Source organism: Amborella trichopoda, chromosome 6 (genome assembly GCF_054954075.1).
Source record: "Amborella trichopoda isolate Santa Cruz 75 chromosome 6, AtrichopodaSantaCruz75HAP2 v2.0, whole genome shotgun sequence".
Classification (NCBI taxonomy): Eukaryota; Viridiplantae; Streptophyta; class Magnoliopsida; order Amborellales; family Amborellaceae; genus Amborella; species Amborella trichopoda.
The window spans coordinates 596,526-612,796 of record NC_142341.1 but is presented as its reverse complement, the minus strand read 5'-3'; the positions used below and the strand labels follow the sequence as shown (position 1 = coordinate 612,796).

Sequence of the window (16,271 nt, the reverse complement as noted above, 5' to 3'; positions counted from 1 at the left end):
GATTATTACCTCTTTTAATTAAAAGCAAATGGTCTCTTTATATATTTTTTCATATTATAACAACATAGATGTCTGTGAGTATTTGGCACGTAGATACACGTATAATTTCTAATACATAACGTTCAATAGTATCTTAAATCATAATAGTTATTTTTATTTTGAGATTTCAGTTTTGAAGATAAAAAAAATAGTTAAATTTCTAAATTGAAAAAGTATGCGTGTGGTACCACCTACATATAATAGACATGTGATTCCAACTGTTTGATATGGATGGATGATTGAAATAACTTCAGGTATAATGTCGCAACTTAGTTTTTGAGCATCTGATCTTGATCGGATCACTTAGAGAATTTATTTCTTATTTTATTTATAAAGCATTTGGTAGTAAAATTTGGGGCATTCAGACCTTTCACAAGGGTGTGCTTGATAAAAATAAGAACTGATGGAAACATTGACTAAACGTATTATGATATATAATTTTGGTGTCGAAAATTCATAGGATAGTGTGGAAATATATTTTTATCTCTAACTACAAAATTATTAACTTAAAAAATAAGTCTAATTTATAAATACACATGAACGGTTCATATAACGTGTTGCAAGATGTACATTGTTTAAGACTTGAAATCTCTTTTTTTCTCCATAATTATATATCTCGATATCGAGATGATCAATTGGATGGTTTTTCAACATCAAAACAACCTTTTTCGAAGGATTTTAGAGATATACATTTTAAGGGAGAAAATATACAATGAGACCATTTACCTTTAGTACACGATGATTATAATTAATCTTGATTATTGGATGTGAAATTGGGTGGTTGGCTGTATTTATTTCATTGGCCATTCTCAAAATTCAATTTTTTTTTTTCGAACTTTGTGACATATCCAATCTATCATATTTCATATCGGATGATTGTAAGTAATTGTGATCTCTTTGTACCAAAGGTAAATAGCTCATTGTATACAATTTTACTTTAATATGTAAACCTAATATAAACTTTTTCCTATTAAAATTGTCACTTAATTATATAATAGACATGGTTTCTATGAGTTAATATAGAAATGAGAAAAAGCTATTTTTGAAATGGATTTTTGGACTTAATTTTTAAAGACATATAGATCAGGAATATGAAAACATAAATAACTTTTAAGAATTAAAAAAATAATTGGACAGTTAGTTTCAGTTTTTTTTAGATGGACGACCTATTTGCATCCATCTATCTTTAATATGGATTTTTTATGCTTGTGGCCGCATGCTGTAATACCTGGCTAACGAGTGTGCTGTGTTTCTCTCTCTAAACGGCGGTAGAAAGAGAGGGAGGGGAGATGAAACTTCCATCACGTATATAAAAACAAGGGAATTTCTAGGACGAAATTGACAGCAGCTCAACCTCAGGAAAACCCAGATTTAGGGCCTTTTTCTTCAGGCCTCTCTCTCTCTATAAAGCCCTTTCTCTCTCTATCTCTCCTCCGTTCTGAGGATGTCTCTTTCTTCTTCTCTTACTCTTCCATGCTTCAACTCCTCTTTCTCTCTCAAGAAGAGTGGGGGATTGAGCAAAAGAAGCCGCTTTTCCTCTCTCTCTCCTCGTTCACTGCCGCCTCCCATCAAGTTCTCTGGAATCTTCAGTAACCCTGGGTTTCCAGTTCATGGGGCATCTGAGAGCAACAGAGTATCGGTTCAATGTTTTGCAGGTGCGGAGACATTTGATCTTCTGTTTCATTTCTCTTCTTCATTGATTTCTATTTCCATTTCTCTGTTGTTGATTGCTTGTGTTTGAGCTTGAGATCGGACACTTTGATTCTGACTTACTTCGAAGTCAATTCCATGCTATTTTAATTGCATAACCGTTGGACAATCTTAGGGCTTGACACATAAAGGGCTAGATTTTAGAACTTTATGGAATTGAGGTTTATTCACTGAATATAGGATTTTACAAATGTTTAATTTGGGAAGAAACTTGTTTTCCCTGTTATCTTATTGAAGCTTGAAGTATGAAATTTGGTTATATATATATATATATATATATATATATATATATATATATATATATATATATATATATATATATATGATTAATAAATATTAAATATATAAAGGTTTTTCTAGGTTTTGGTTTATTTAAAAATTCTATATGCTTATTACATGTTGTTCATGTCTCTTCAGCATTGAATCCTGAGTTAACGTCTACTTTGGACAAATTTGTTACATCACACAAAGTGGTCCTATTTATGAAGGGGACCAAGGACTTCCCAATGTGTGGATTCTCCAACACAGTTGTGCAGATATTGAAGTCTTTGAATGTACCCTTTGAAACTTTCAACATTCTCGAGAATGAATTGTTGCGTCAAGGATTGAAAGAGTACTCGAACTGGCCAACATTTCCTCAGCTTTATATCGATGGAGAATTTTTTGGTGGTTGTGATATTACAGTTGGTAAGATGCCTCACTCAACGAAGTTTGAATCATCTTGATATTCCATCATGTTTCCATTGCTAGTATGGATATTAATTGTAACAGCATGTTTTTTTAATCTAATATTTGCTGAGATATAAAATGATTTATTGACTTGGAAAATCATTCAATAACTAATATCTTTTCGGCCTTTTCATCATCATCATAGTCTTTTTCCAATTAATTGGAGTTGGCTCCACAAATCCTGGTCCGTCATTCTGCTCTATTAAAGGCCATATCCTCTTTGAGACCATATGTCCCCAATCCCCATATCTTTTCGAACTACTTTCAACCACATCTTTGGGCTTACCTCTTGCCTTTTTAACTCCTTCCACTTGAACTAACTCACACTTCCTAATAGGTGTTGTACTTGGTCGGCGCCACACATGGCTAGCCCACCTAAGTCTACTCTTTCTCATCTTATTACTTATTGGTGCCACACCTAAATTCTCCTGAATAGATTCATTTTGAATTCTATCTCTTCTTGTCTTGCCACTCATCCATCTCAATATCCTAATCTTCGCTACATTCATTCTATAGGTATGTTGTATTTTTGTCCTCCCAACATTCAGCCCCATAGAGCAAAACTGGTCTCACAACTGTCCTATAGAACTTGCCCTTCAACTTCATTAGTAGCGGCAATCACATAAAAATCCAATTGCACATATCCACTTTGCGCACCCAGCTCTATTTCTATTGTGCGACATCTTCCTCAGTCCCTCTATTTTCTTGGATTATTGACCCAAGATGTCGAAAGTGTGGTCTTTTTTGTACTTCCTAGCCATCAATCTTGACTACTTCGTTTCTATTCATATTATTACTACACTTGCATTCCATATACTCTGTCTTAGTCCTGCTAATTTTAAAACTAATTTTAAAACCTTTGGATTCTAGAGCATCCCTCCAAAGTTCTAACTTTGTGTTGACGTCGTTCGGGTCTCATCGATTAGAACTATGTGATCTGCGAACAACATGCACCATGGTATCTCATCTTGTAGGTGCCTAGTTAAGTCATCCATAACAAAGACAAAGAGGTACAGGCTCAATATTGACCCTTGATGTAGACCTATTGTCACTGAAAACTCACTCGACTCTCCACTAGTTGTTCGCACACTAGTTAACACTCCATCATATATATCTCTCACCAAGTCGATGTAGTGTCTTGAAACTCTTTTCTTTTTTGACACCCACCAAATCAAATCTCGAGGTACTCTATCATAAGCTTTATCTAGATCAATAAATACCACGTGGAGGTCTTTTCCCTTCGCCCTAAACTTCTCAATCAGTTGCCTAAGTAGGAAAATAGTATCAATTATCGACTTTTCTGGCTTAAAATCAAATTGGTTTTAGATACACTCGTTTCATGTCTTAGTCGTTGCTCAATCACTCTCTCCCAAAGTTTCGTAGTATGACTTATAAGCTTTATCCCTCGATGGTTCGCACAATTTGGTATATTTCCTTTGTTCTTGTAAATAGGTACCACAATACTTTTTCCTATCTATCGGTATACCATCTAATCCTAAAGCCTTTCCTATCTTCATCTTTTTTAAAGTTTTTTTCACTTCCGACATCATAATCCTACGAATATATCTATGACCTCTCCCCTCATTTGTATCACCAGTTCTTTCTACCGTTATGTTCCCATTGTGTTCGTCGTTTAATAATTTTTGAAAATAAACTCTCCACCTTTCGTTTACCTCATCATCTTTCACCAAGACCCTTTGATCCTAACTCTTAATGCATTTAATATGATTTAGATCCCTACACTTTTTCTCTTTTATTTTTGCTAATTTGAAGACATATTTTTCACCTTATCTTGTTTTCAGTTTATTATATAGATTATCTTATGCCTTAAATTTAGCTTTACTTACTATTTGTTTAGCATTTTTCTTAGCATTTTTATATTTTTCTAAGTTTTGATCATTTCTATTATACTGTCAAGTTTTATAACATGATCGTTTTTCACTAATGGCTTTCTGAACCTCATCATTCCACCCCTAAGTTTCCTTATTGAAGTTTCATTTCCCTCAAGATTCTCCTAAAACTTCTTTTGCCTCTTTCTTGAAACAATCAACCATCTCATTCATATTACATTGACATCTTTTCGGCTTTTTACTTAAGGAAATTCTTGCAAATCATTTTGGTGAGTTCATATTTTTGAATTTTTGAAGAATGAAGATTAAAAAAATAGGACATAGTATAAATTACAAAGGAAGTAGAAGTTCTATGATGATCCTCTTAGCATGCTATGCTCCACATTGTTATATAAATGCATGCTTACATTATTAAATAATAGTGATTTTTTTTTTTTTTGAGTAGATCAGTAGGGATTACAAGCCCTTACCCGTTTTTGGAAAGATTCAATTCTTTGAAAGTGTTAGTGAGGATGGAGGCCATGACCTTTAAATGGGCTCAGGTGGTACTACCACCATGACCCCTGCCTCATTCTCAAGTAATAGTGTTTTGAAGATATTACATTTACATGCATTATATGCGTAATATATCACCTGTTTGTAATAATTTCTAGTTATTGCTGAATACTGACATGCATTGCACTTAGTAACTAATTCCTTATTTTCATATGTATATAACTTCACGCCCACTTATTAGTTCTATATGATTAAGCTTTTTGGGGTGGAGTACTGTAGATTTACACATACCGTTTTGGTTCCTAATTCTCGCCGAAACATATATTGATTTATGTGCAAATTCAGCCCTTAATCATGGTTGATTATTTAAGAAATATGAAATCGTCACTTGCAAATAAAAGGAGATAAAGCAACCTGCATTTATGGCTGGGTTTGGGAGAGCGGCCTGTTGAAATCACAAATGCGATAGCTGTGGCTTCCCAATGCATTTCCATGAAATAGAAAAAGAAAGGGGCTGGGGGACTCTTCCCAAATCTATTCTTGAATGGGGGTAGGTGTTGGCAGTTTCAATACCCTTTCTTAACGTGCCCTAAGTCATTTTGAATGTAAATAAACATAACCCCTGGAGAAACAATGCATGTCTAGATGCCAAACTGAGTTCTTTAAGTCATTCTGAAATTTCGTGGTGGTGAGCAGCTTATCTAGTATGGCTTTAAAAAAAGCGAAAAAAAAACCTTTGTTGGGTATGCGTAATTGAATATGTATGGTAACTTGTTTGCGTAAAATCCAACTCTAATCTCTTCCCACTTTATTGGGTATGTGTAATTGAATATGTATAGTAACTTCTTTGGGGTAAAATCCAATTCTAATCTGTTCCCATTTCTATACTACAAATCCCCCTGTTTCTTGAAAACACAACCTGGTGTTGGTCACTTTGCTGGACCTGAACAGTTGAATCCTCAAGCTTCAATATTATTATGGAAAACCTTTCTGTGTGTCTCTGTGGACATTTTTATAGACCGTGGTTGGTTATAATTAATGTATGCATTGTTATCAGCTCATAATTAAGCATGTGATCAAGATTGTTCGGCTGGATGACTCTTGACATATAAATTATATGCTTGTGGAGACATATAGAAAGGTCACCTTGTATTACTATTATTCTATAAGTTTTTTAATCTATGCTTACCAACTAAATGTGTATATGTGGTTAGTGCCACCATTATTTTCCTGAATTATGGTATTCTTGACAGAGGCATATAAAAATGGGGAATTGCAAGAGCTATTGGAGAAAGCAATGTGTTCATGATGAATGAGTTGGCCAAGTTTTGTCAGTTCTTTTCGAACTGTTAAAATATGCATGTTCTTAACCCGAGAATTCCATCCGTTATTATAGGCTTTGTATAGATTATTCATTTGCTATAACTGTACTTGGCATTATATTTGTAGGGGTGGGCTTCTCTTTGCTGTTGTATAGTTTGAATCTTCATTTGTATAAGCATTTTAACTTGAACAGTTCTTTTCCTTTTTTAACTTGGAACCTACTTCCATTCTCTTTGCTGCATGTTTGAAAAGATTTGACGTCATATATACCTTGCTTTGTAATATAATTTAGGAGGAAAAAGATCCTGTACGTGAACTAGCTTATACTGTAGCATATGCCCATTCGCGTTGAGTTAGAGGGATATGGTGGAACCCAAAGTTTGACTCAAGCCATCTACATAGGCGATCCAATTTTTTTAATTCAAATAAAATCGAAGTTCAAAATGAGTCCGCCATCTTTTGTTACCGCGAGCCATCCAATTGATGGCCGATGGATCTAGGCCTTCAAGAAAATATCAATTTTCTTTTTCTATCCAAAGATGTGCAAAATTCCAGTCCAAAAAAGCTCGGGTCGATGCTGTAGCATAAGCCCATGGGCTATGGAAACATTTTCCTTGCAGGAATTATTACAGGGCTAATTGGTAAGCAGGCAGATAGCCTCTAGTTTATATCTGGTATTCCTGAACTTTACTCAAAGATCTCTTGGACCTTATGTATATTGACTGTGTTAAAAAAAAACTCTCTCTCACACACTCTCTCTCGTAGTCTCTCATAGGCTTTCCTGGAATTGGATCGCTATCTCTTTCATAGGCTTTCCTAGAATTGGATCACTCTCCCTTACTCAGATGTTTATAGAATAACCTCTCCCTCTCTCACATAGGCTGTCCTAATATTGGATCCCCCTCTCTTTCTTATAGACATTTTTGGACATCGAAGAAAGTAACGAGAAAAGATATGACGACTTACCCTCTTACTGAGGGAATGATCCTTTGTAGAACAGAATGGTGGAAAAATATTTGTGTAGCTGACTTCAACTATTTGAAATAAAGCTCGAATGATGATGAAGATGAGAATCCTTCTCCCTCTTTCTCTCGGACATTTATAGGATGATCTCTCTCTCGCCCGTTCTCTCTCTCTATCTCTATCTCACGTAGGCTTTTCAAGAATCTCTCTCCCCCTCTCTCTCACACAAACATGCATACATGCGTGCGGATATAGGCACACACAAGAGAGAGGTTCTTATCCCTTTTTACATAAGGGATGAGAACAAGATACGAATGCTATATTTCACCCTATATCCAACAAGATAACTTTCAGTCTACATCCAACAAGATATAAGTTCAATCTGCAAGATATCATAGCGAGAACCCATAAACACCATATCCTCCTCAAGACAACTATCCCATAAATCATAGTCTAAAGTTGATACAAAACATGGCATCTCCATTGCAGAAGAAGCCTAACAAAGTTTGAAATCGTTATAAAAAAAGCCTAACAAAGTTTGAAGCCATAACAAAGGTTAACTTTTATTTGAAATCTTGTTCATCACTGTGAAGTGGAGCATTGGAGTTCTTTGCTTTGGACTATCACCTCATATAGGATGAAAGCTCTGTTTGGTACACACGTCTCTGTCCTCTTAACTTTGCTTCCCTCCTTTCCATGAAGGAAGTTTGAGTACCATATAGACGATGGGGTGGGGTACCTTTTGATGTCTCTCTCTTCAAAATCCACGTAGTAAAGACCAAATGTCTTTAGAAATGCATACTCAAAACAGTCCACAAAAGACCATACAAAATACCCTTCAACATTTGATCCACCTGCATGAAAAGAGAGGGTATATTTGCAAGTCAGGCATTGAAGATCAAGTTCTGAAAGCACCATCACCAAGATGTGCAGTTGAAATTGGCTTTTTGAGAAAGTTATAACCTTAGTAGTAACAAATGGAGTTCAACTGTCGTAAATTTTGGTTGATTTCTTCTTCCCTGATGGGTTTGTGCTAAAGTTTTGGCCGATTTTCAATTTACTTAGAATTTGAATGTGAAGGTAACAATGCTATAGCTGAGAGTCGCTTCCAAAAAAATAAAAAAATGCTATAGAAGAGAAACTAAACTGAATAATTGGGTGATCTTTCCAATCAAGCGGTTCCTGATCAGAAAATCGATCAACTCTTTCCCCTTGATTCATACCAATGTTTAGAAAAAAAGGTTATGGGATACATCAGTCAATATGAATGGCTCGTTCCTAGACCGGTGTTTATGAGATTCAATTTGCTTTTGCTGAAGTTTGAGGTCTTCGGGTTTTGCTTGCAAAATAATTTGATGTGAATTGCACTTCAATGAGTGCCCCAGATATATTCAAAATTTGCTAAAAATACCTACGCAACATTAAAAAATTTTAGAACCACATCCATGATATTCGAAATCTCAAAAACGTATCATTTGCATTGAAATATTTTAAATAGATCTTAGAGCACATATTTTATATTTTATTTTTGGTTTTTAAATGCACACAAACAATTCCCTTGAATTAGCCAAACCGAGGCATATTGATCCACATTTTGGAAATGGGCTGAGGTCATGGCAGTAGTGCCTCCAATGACCCATAAAGAAGTCTTAGACTCCATTCCCAAAGGGGCAAGGGCCTTCAATTCCCACTATCACGCACAAAAGAAAGGTACGATGATTGATATATCGGCTTATAACCACCAGGGCCCCATAAATCCCAATTAAAAGTCATGGCCTTCATTCTCACTAAGACTTTCAAAAAAACTGTTTTTTTTCTTTAACATTATTTTCACACTACAGAAGAAACTGAATTTCGATTACGCATTGGTCAAGTAGAATGCAAGTGAAAACCTTTTAACCTTCAGGTTAGAATTTAATGAGTGTACCTTATAGAGGTGAGCAAGGCTTCCAAGTACGATTGCAAATACTGAACCCTAGGATCATCGTCTCCGTTCTCAAGAGGAGGAGGGGTATCACCATGACCCTGGGGAGAAATTATAAATTGTTTCATTAAACAAATAGCAAAATCTTTATTAGCGGTTTGAAAAACCTAGTTTCTTTTCCTTCAATCACATTATATAACGTCCATTTTTAGGGTTTTGGTGATCCTTCCAAAAGAGATAGAGAGACACGCTAATGTGGTTAATCTTCGAACCCATGAGAGAGAGAGAGAGATGTGTAGGGCTTTACCATTTTCATGTATAAAGATCTTGACATCTTTGTAAGACTGCTTGAAGTATTCCAACATGTCACTCATTGCTGAAGGGAAAAGCTGGTTGGTTCCACTTCAACCACATGAAAATATATATCAGTCAGTAGTACAAATAAGTATACTGCGACAGGGCTTGCATTGAGCTTGACAAAATTGTTTCGGGCTCCGGCCAGGCTCGAGCTTAATTTTAAAAAGATTGGGTTGGGCTCGGGCTATGTATGGCTCCTGGCCAGAGCCGGGTCTGTTAGCAGCCGTACATGCAACAAAATCAGGGCCTCATCACATAAGAGATATGAGAATTACCTCTTCTTCCAATGGACTGAAATTCCCAAGAACTGACAGTAAATCAATCATCTCCACCTCAATGATCATGGATCTGAAGAAAAAATAGATTTCAAATGTTAATAATGGTCCATCTTCACCATGTTTTTGCAGATGCTCCATTTTTTCAAACGCTAATAATGGTCCATCTGTACCATGTTTTTTCAGATACTCCAATTCAAATCTTCACAAAATTTCCAAATCTGTACCATTTTTCGATCTTCAAAATTCTAATTATAGGCAAATATATATTTGCCTATTATAAGGGTTTCTGGTGCCAGAACTGGATTTTCCAGCATGCATTTGCAGTGCAACTTTACCAAATTCAGTGAAGCTTGCACCCAGAAAAAGTAATTCCAGTCTTTCTAGAAGATCTATAATTAGAAATGTACAACGAGATTTGCAAAGAAGAAAAAGAACCTGGTATTTTTCTCTGTATAACTCAACAGCATTTGCATGTGATAATAGCACGTTATGAGCAGCAAGGTAACCATCTGCTGAAGAGTTTCCCTCTGAGCAACTAGAAAATAAAGGAAACGAGCCACGATATGGTGCGATAAGACCCACATCATAGCCAGCGCCTGTGAAAAAATTGGGCTCATTGAAGGTGCTCCAAGCCACTACCCGGTCCCCGAATTCTCGAAAACAAGCTTCTGCATATGCGGTGAAGTCCTAACTGATAAGGAAAACATAAAAAAAGTGAGATTGTTTGTCCATATTAATCAGATAGGAAATTGATTGAGATGTAGTATAGTTCAAATTGGAAACTGAAATACTCAAAAAAAAGAAAAGAGAAGTGTGTAGGATGTCGTGGGAGTCATCAGTCATGCACCTCAATTGGTTTTCGAATTATTTACTCAGTCCATGAATATAGAGCTCGAAAGTTGTTTAGAACTTATGATCTTTGAAGAATTAAAATGAGCGGTCCAAGAAAAATGTAGAAAATAGACCACTTAGAGCTTATTATTTTAATTTTTTAAAGTTAAACCTATTATCATTGCTATTGTCATTATTATTATTTTATTTTCATTATATTCATGATCGTGGTGGTCTAAATGATGGACCTGCAAAACATTGCATCCAAAATCCATCTGCACGATGGATTTTGAGAGTGCGGACTCGCTATAATAGGTATGCCCCTGAATGCATCTATACCCTATCGATAAACAAAACTATAACAAAATAATATTTCAAACTATAGTCATTGAGCAGAACACTATATAACAAACTTTGGAAAACAATATTGAGAGAAAAGATCGGATGATGATGATGAATACTGAGAGAAAATAACCCAATCTCAAATAATTAGGATAAGGCTTGGATGATGGTGATGATGAATTTAGAGAGAGAGAAGTGGAAGGCTTACATTATTCTTGGGTTTATCCATCCTCCATACTTGTCTTGAAGTGACCGGGGCAAATCGAAGTGGTAGAGGGTTACATGTGCGGCAATCCCTATAGAATTTAGAAGCATCCAAATATGCAATTAGAAAACTAAGGCACAAGTAACATGCAATAGGGATTCATTTCCGAGCCAACACGTTGAGTAACTGAAGTTGCTAACTAAAAAATCCAAAAGAAGGGGATTGCATATAAAGAGACCATTTATCTTTTGTACAAGGAGGTTACAATTACTCTTGTCTCTTAAATTTCAAAATGGATGGTTGTAAGAGTGTCATTGAATAGGGTTAGGTTGGGCAGACTAAGGTTGGCTAAACTGAATAAGTAATGAGAGGCACAGAATTAGCTCCAACACAAGTAGGGTTAGAAATGGGCCGAGAGGCCTATTCTGATAAGCCTAGACCCGGGACCCAAGAGTTGGCCAGGGCGGCTTCAGGGCTCAAGAATTTTCCAAGGGTCAAGCCACCTTGGCTAAAGCCATGGCTAGCCGTGCCCTATTATTTGCTCTATTTTTTTTGTCTTTTTTTGAAATGTTTTCTTTTGTGAATTCAATTAGGTCGTGCTTGAACTGGGTCAAGGCCAGGGCCAGGCTATTGAGTCAAGGATTAAGGGCTCCTTCATACCGACTCTCTAGTGATCCAGTCCAGTCGTGGGCCAGGGCTAACCCATTCTTCAAGTTTTCATAGATATGTCGATCTACACTATTTTTGAAGCTTTAAACTTTATAAATAAAGATGAAAATATATTTTAACACAAATATTTCTAGTATTGAAACCACATTTCTCGATAATATTTGAAGGTAGGCTCTAATTTGATTGTTTAGAGCCTAGCCAAACTAAAAAGGGTGCAGTTGGTATACAGATGCATATGTAGCTGTAGAGGTAAGGTACACCTTCAAATCTTACTATGCTATATAATTTTGATATAAAGTATAATTAAGATTATCTTGAAAATGGACTGTGTAGATAATATGTCGTAAAATACACTATTTTGGAGACTTAAAATCTTTTTATTTTTCATGGTCATACATCTCGATGTCCACATGATCAATCAAAGGGTTTTTCAACATTAAAACTACCTTTTCCAATGAATTTTTAGGTGCATCCGTAGTTCTACATTATAAGGTTGCATCCTTATATAAACTTTTTCTAACTAAAAAATGGTACTTTATAGTTTTTTTTTTTTTTTTTTACCAAATGAAGCTGCACAATTCGCTCTGCTGAAGAGTTATACAATTATGAGCCTGTACGTTAGCTTTATTTTTTTATTGAAAAAAAATACAAAAATAGGTGATTTACCTAAAAAACAAAAAACAAAAAAAATCCCAGCTCCAACCTGGCTCCGATTTTGGCTGAGCCCCTCTACACCAGGGTGTGGGGTAGTGAGGATCTTATTGTAGGGAGACAGTTGCCATGGCTAACGATTTCATCAACAGAGAGAAAGAGAGGGTTACCATGGCTGTGGAGCTCATCAAGGAGACTGTTGTAGTATTTTAACCCCAGTGGATTCACAGCTCCACGTCCATCTGCAATCCAAAGCCCCAACATTTCATTCCTTCCACACCAGTTTTTTTCTAAAATAGCCACATATATGAATCTCCAAACAAAAAAAAAAGGAAAAATAAATAAAGGAAAAACCTTCTTTTGTTATTTTAAAAAATATAAGCATCGATTAATCGCCTCGAAAAGAAGAAAGAAAACCATTGATTTCATCTACTATGATCATGATCATTACCAGGAATGAGCCTAGGCCAGGCTATGGAAAACCCATCTCATGCATAACTTCACATCTTCCTGGAAACCACCAAATTCGTTCTCTATTTGTTGTCTTTCATAAGGCCATTGCCATTGCCATTGCCATTGAAGAAAGCAAAAGAGCACATAAAACAGAATACCTTATACTTGTGATATTGATCAGCGGCCACTTTAATTTTATCCCAACCAGGTATTCCATCTGTAAATGTCTCTTCAATACTGGGTTTTTTCCCATCCTCTTGTGCTGCACCCTCCACCTGCACAAGGGAGAGAGAGTCGAAATGAGAAAATTAGAGGTGGGTGCAGTGTGTGTGAGAGATAGAGGTACCAGCCTGCAATGAAGAAGTGGCCGCACCAAATAGAAAGGCAGGAGGGAAGTGGTCTCTTGTGAGATGAGAGAGAGAAAGAGAGGCTTGAATCTGAGGAGAGAGAAAGGAGAGCCTTTCCATCTCTCTCTTTCCTGCTGTGTTGTGTTGCCTTCAAACCTGTGGCTCATAATATGCACCCAAAGGATATGGAAATGTAAAGAGATGGAAATCGCTCCAAACCTCAACGGAACGTACTCCATAGTTCGTATAAGGTTTAAAAAATCGGTTCCGTCATTCGAATTGACCTCCACCCATACATGACGTCGGATCCGTAGATCGGTGGATTGGATAAAAAAAATTGGCTGAATTAATAATTTTTGTCTCAATTTTTTTTTCGAAAAATCACTATAAATAATAAAAAATAATATTTTTTTAGTTCTTAAAAAAAATTAGGAGTGATGCATTATGTACTGTCATTACTTTGTAAAAATAAGTGAATATTGAAACGTTCTTTTCATGTTTGGATGTTTGTATAATTATTAATTAAAATATAATATTATATTATTGCATCAAATAATTTAAAAATATTTAAAAAACACTTTCATATTATAAGAATCCAAAAAAAACTTTTCATATCAAATGAAATTAGGATCACATCAAAGTATCAAACATTTATTAGTTCCGCTTTACTCATCCAGAGGTATCACAACCTAACTAATTGTAATATTATATACTAAAACTGAAATGGTTAGTTTATATTTTATCATTACTTGACTGTACAAATAAAAAAATATTTAATTTTTTTTATAATACCATCTAATTAAAAAATCTTATATACAACTATAAGAAAATATAATATAATACATAATTTATAAGGTTACGGTTTGCATAGATCCGAAGCTCAAAACAATCAAATTAGAGCCTACCTTCAAATAGTGTCGAGAAATGCAATTTCAATACTGGAAATCTTTGTGATAGCCGTAAAATATATTTTCATCTTTAATTTTAATTTGTTTTTTGAACGGCAATCTTTAATTATAAAATTTAAAGCCTCAAATATAGTGTAGATCAAGCGGTTCTATGAAAATTTGAAAATCTTGAAAATTGACAGTCCAAAATGCGTTATAAGATGTACTATTTTCAAAAATTGAAATCTATTTTTTCTCATGTCTATGTATTTTGATATCAAGATGATCAATTTGACGATATTTGGGCATCAAAACAATCTCTTCTAATGAAATTTTTGAGGTGGGTTCTAATTTGATTGTTTAGAGCCTCGGCTCTATATAAACTTTTTCCAATATATAATTCAAACAACGCAATAAATAGAATAATTGATTATCAATGTATAATTATTAATTATAATATTATAATAAATATGATTAAAAATTATGAAAAAATATTTTCATATTATATGATTAAAAACAAAAATAAAACCCCCTATAAGTTTTACAAAACTGAGTTGACTTTTTTCAAAAGAGAAAATATATAAAAGCTAATGAGTTGACTTTTTTTCAAAAGAGAAAATATGTAAAAGCTAATAACACAAATAAAAATTTGAAACAGAGATGATTGGATCCATCAACATCTCGGCGTACAACACGCAACAAAAAAAGAAGAAGGGGGTATTTCATGTAGTAATGCGTAGCGAGCCTTTGTTGTTGATAGTTCCATGAAAATAGATTTCAACTTTTAATTGATTACGGCAACAGCACAACACACTACATAAAAGAAGAAGGGGGTATTTAATGTAGTAATGCATAGCTAGCTTTTGTCGTTGATAGTTCCATGAAATAGATTTCAACTTTTAATTGATTAAGACAACAATTCGCATCAAAGCGTGGAGGTTTATGTTGGCTATGTGGCCTTTTAAGGCCTTAAAACCAATAGTCTTGCGTTTATGGAAGTTAGAGAGAGATTGAATCTGGGTGCTTGGTGCACTGGGGCCCATATTCTTATACCCCGAGTAATTGAGGTATTGAGAGTATGCGTTTTGAGAGTGTGAACTCTTGATGAAGTGTGAGTGTTACCTCTCAGTCATGACTTTATTGATTAGAATGACTCATAGTTAATGTGGTAAGCCAGGGCTTGGAGAATCCAATTGAGATAATGGAACCTGAGTGTTTAAAAGAGTATTCGTCCTGTATGGAATGGTCAGCTTATGGGACATGAGCATGTATCTTGAAACAAGACCGTTCCATGACATGTGCACCCACAGTCGTATGGGGAAGCCATTCTTCTATAGTATTATCTGACTTAAAAGAACTAGTGTACATGTGCTTTGAGAGGACCCATGTATTGAGCAGGAACATGTCCCACAGGGGTGTACCAGTAATCCATTGAACTCCCAGTGACGGAAAGCTCTGGCTCAGCGATTTGATGTGACAAATTATGTATGCATGCCATAGACTGTGGAGCATAGGTCCATTAGGTCGGCTTGAGACACCTGTAAAACTTCTAAACTTCGACTAGTATTAGAAGTTTAGATATCTCATTTACCTTTGGTCCAAATTAATCTATAATTGATGAGAATATATTTTATATTGATGAGAAAATGTGTAATGATGTTAAAAAATCATTTAGATAATTTTGGGATTTTTGAAAAAAAAAATACAATTTTAAATTATAAAAAATGAGAATTTCAAATTTGTTTGACATAAATTCCAAACAAAGACATCTTATGAGATGCCACATAGAGCCCAAGTGGCCATAGGGATGCCACGTGCCACCCCCACCTCCCCACTCATATATGACATCATGTTGATGTCCTATTCATATAGAGACCTATTTGTCATTAGTTCTTTTGTTGGTATTATGTTATAACATGTTATCTTGTTATATAAAGTGTTATATATTGTTATAACTTAAATTTGATTTAAGTCGTATGCTTTTTTTTGCTCAGATGTGTCATTTTTAGCATGTATGAAGCCATGGGATTTTGAAAATTAATTTATGTATATTATTATCAACATATGAATTTGAGACATGTAAATATATTTTATGTGGCATCATCTTATGAGCTTGACCCATGTGAAACTTTAATGTTGTTGAAATCCTATTGATGGTATCATAAGATCTTTTATTCACCTGTATAGGTGTCTCATATTACATTTATGTACATATCCT

At 34.9% G+C, this 16,271-nt stretch overlaps 1 protein-coding gene and 1 pseudogene across 2 annotated transcripts; one reads left to right on the top strand and one right to left on the bottom strand.

Annotated features, from left to right (window-relative positions):
* The first annotated feature begins 1,379 nt into the window (after positions 1-1,379).
* Positions 1,380-6,356, top strand: CXIP1 (CAX interacting protein 1). The gene is made up of 3 exons (XM_006844698.4): positions 1,380-1,694; positions 2,167-2,436; positions 6,077-6,356. The coding sequence occupies exons 1-3, from the start codon at positions 1,484-1,486 to the stop codon at positions 6,130-6,132; spliced, it is 537 nt and encodes a 178-aa protein (XP_006844761.2). The 5' UTR covers positions 1,380-1,483; the 3' UTR covers positions 6,133-6,356.
* A 1,172-nt stretch (positions 6,357-7,528) lies between these two features.
* LOC110007277 (beta-glucosidase 32-like) lies at positions 7,529-13,366 on the bottom strand (annotated as a pseudogene). The gene is made up of 10 exons (XR_002280955.2): positions 13,170-13,366; positions 12,978-13,094; positions 12,818-12,876; positions 12,537-12,608; positions 11,050-11,137; positions 10,104-10,359; positions 9,666-9,738; positions 9,341-9,435; positions 9,037-9,134; positions 7,529-7,963 (listed from the first exon to the last, which is right to left on the bottom strand). The product of XR_002280955.2 is annotated as a beta-glucosidase 32-like (transcript).
* Between the last annotated feature and the right edge of the window lie 2,905 nt (positions 13,367-16,271).

Excerpts from the sequence above, each read along its gene's own strand:
- CXIP1 (XM_006844698.4), top strand. The coding sequence starts at position 1,484 with ATGTCTCTTTCTTCTTCTCTTACTCTTCCATGCTTCAACTCCTCTTTC. Across the intron at positions 1,695-2,166 it reads ATCGGTTCAATGTTTTGCAG|CATTGAATCCTGAGTTAACG; the intron begins GTGCGGAGACAT and ends ATGTCTCTTCAG. Across the intron at positions 2,437-6,076 it reads TGGTTGTGATATTACAGTTG|AGGCATATAAAAATGGGGAA; the intron begins GTAAGATGCCTC and ends TATTCTTGACAG.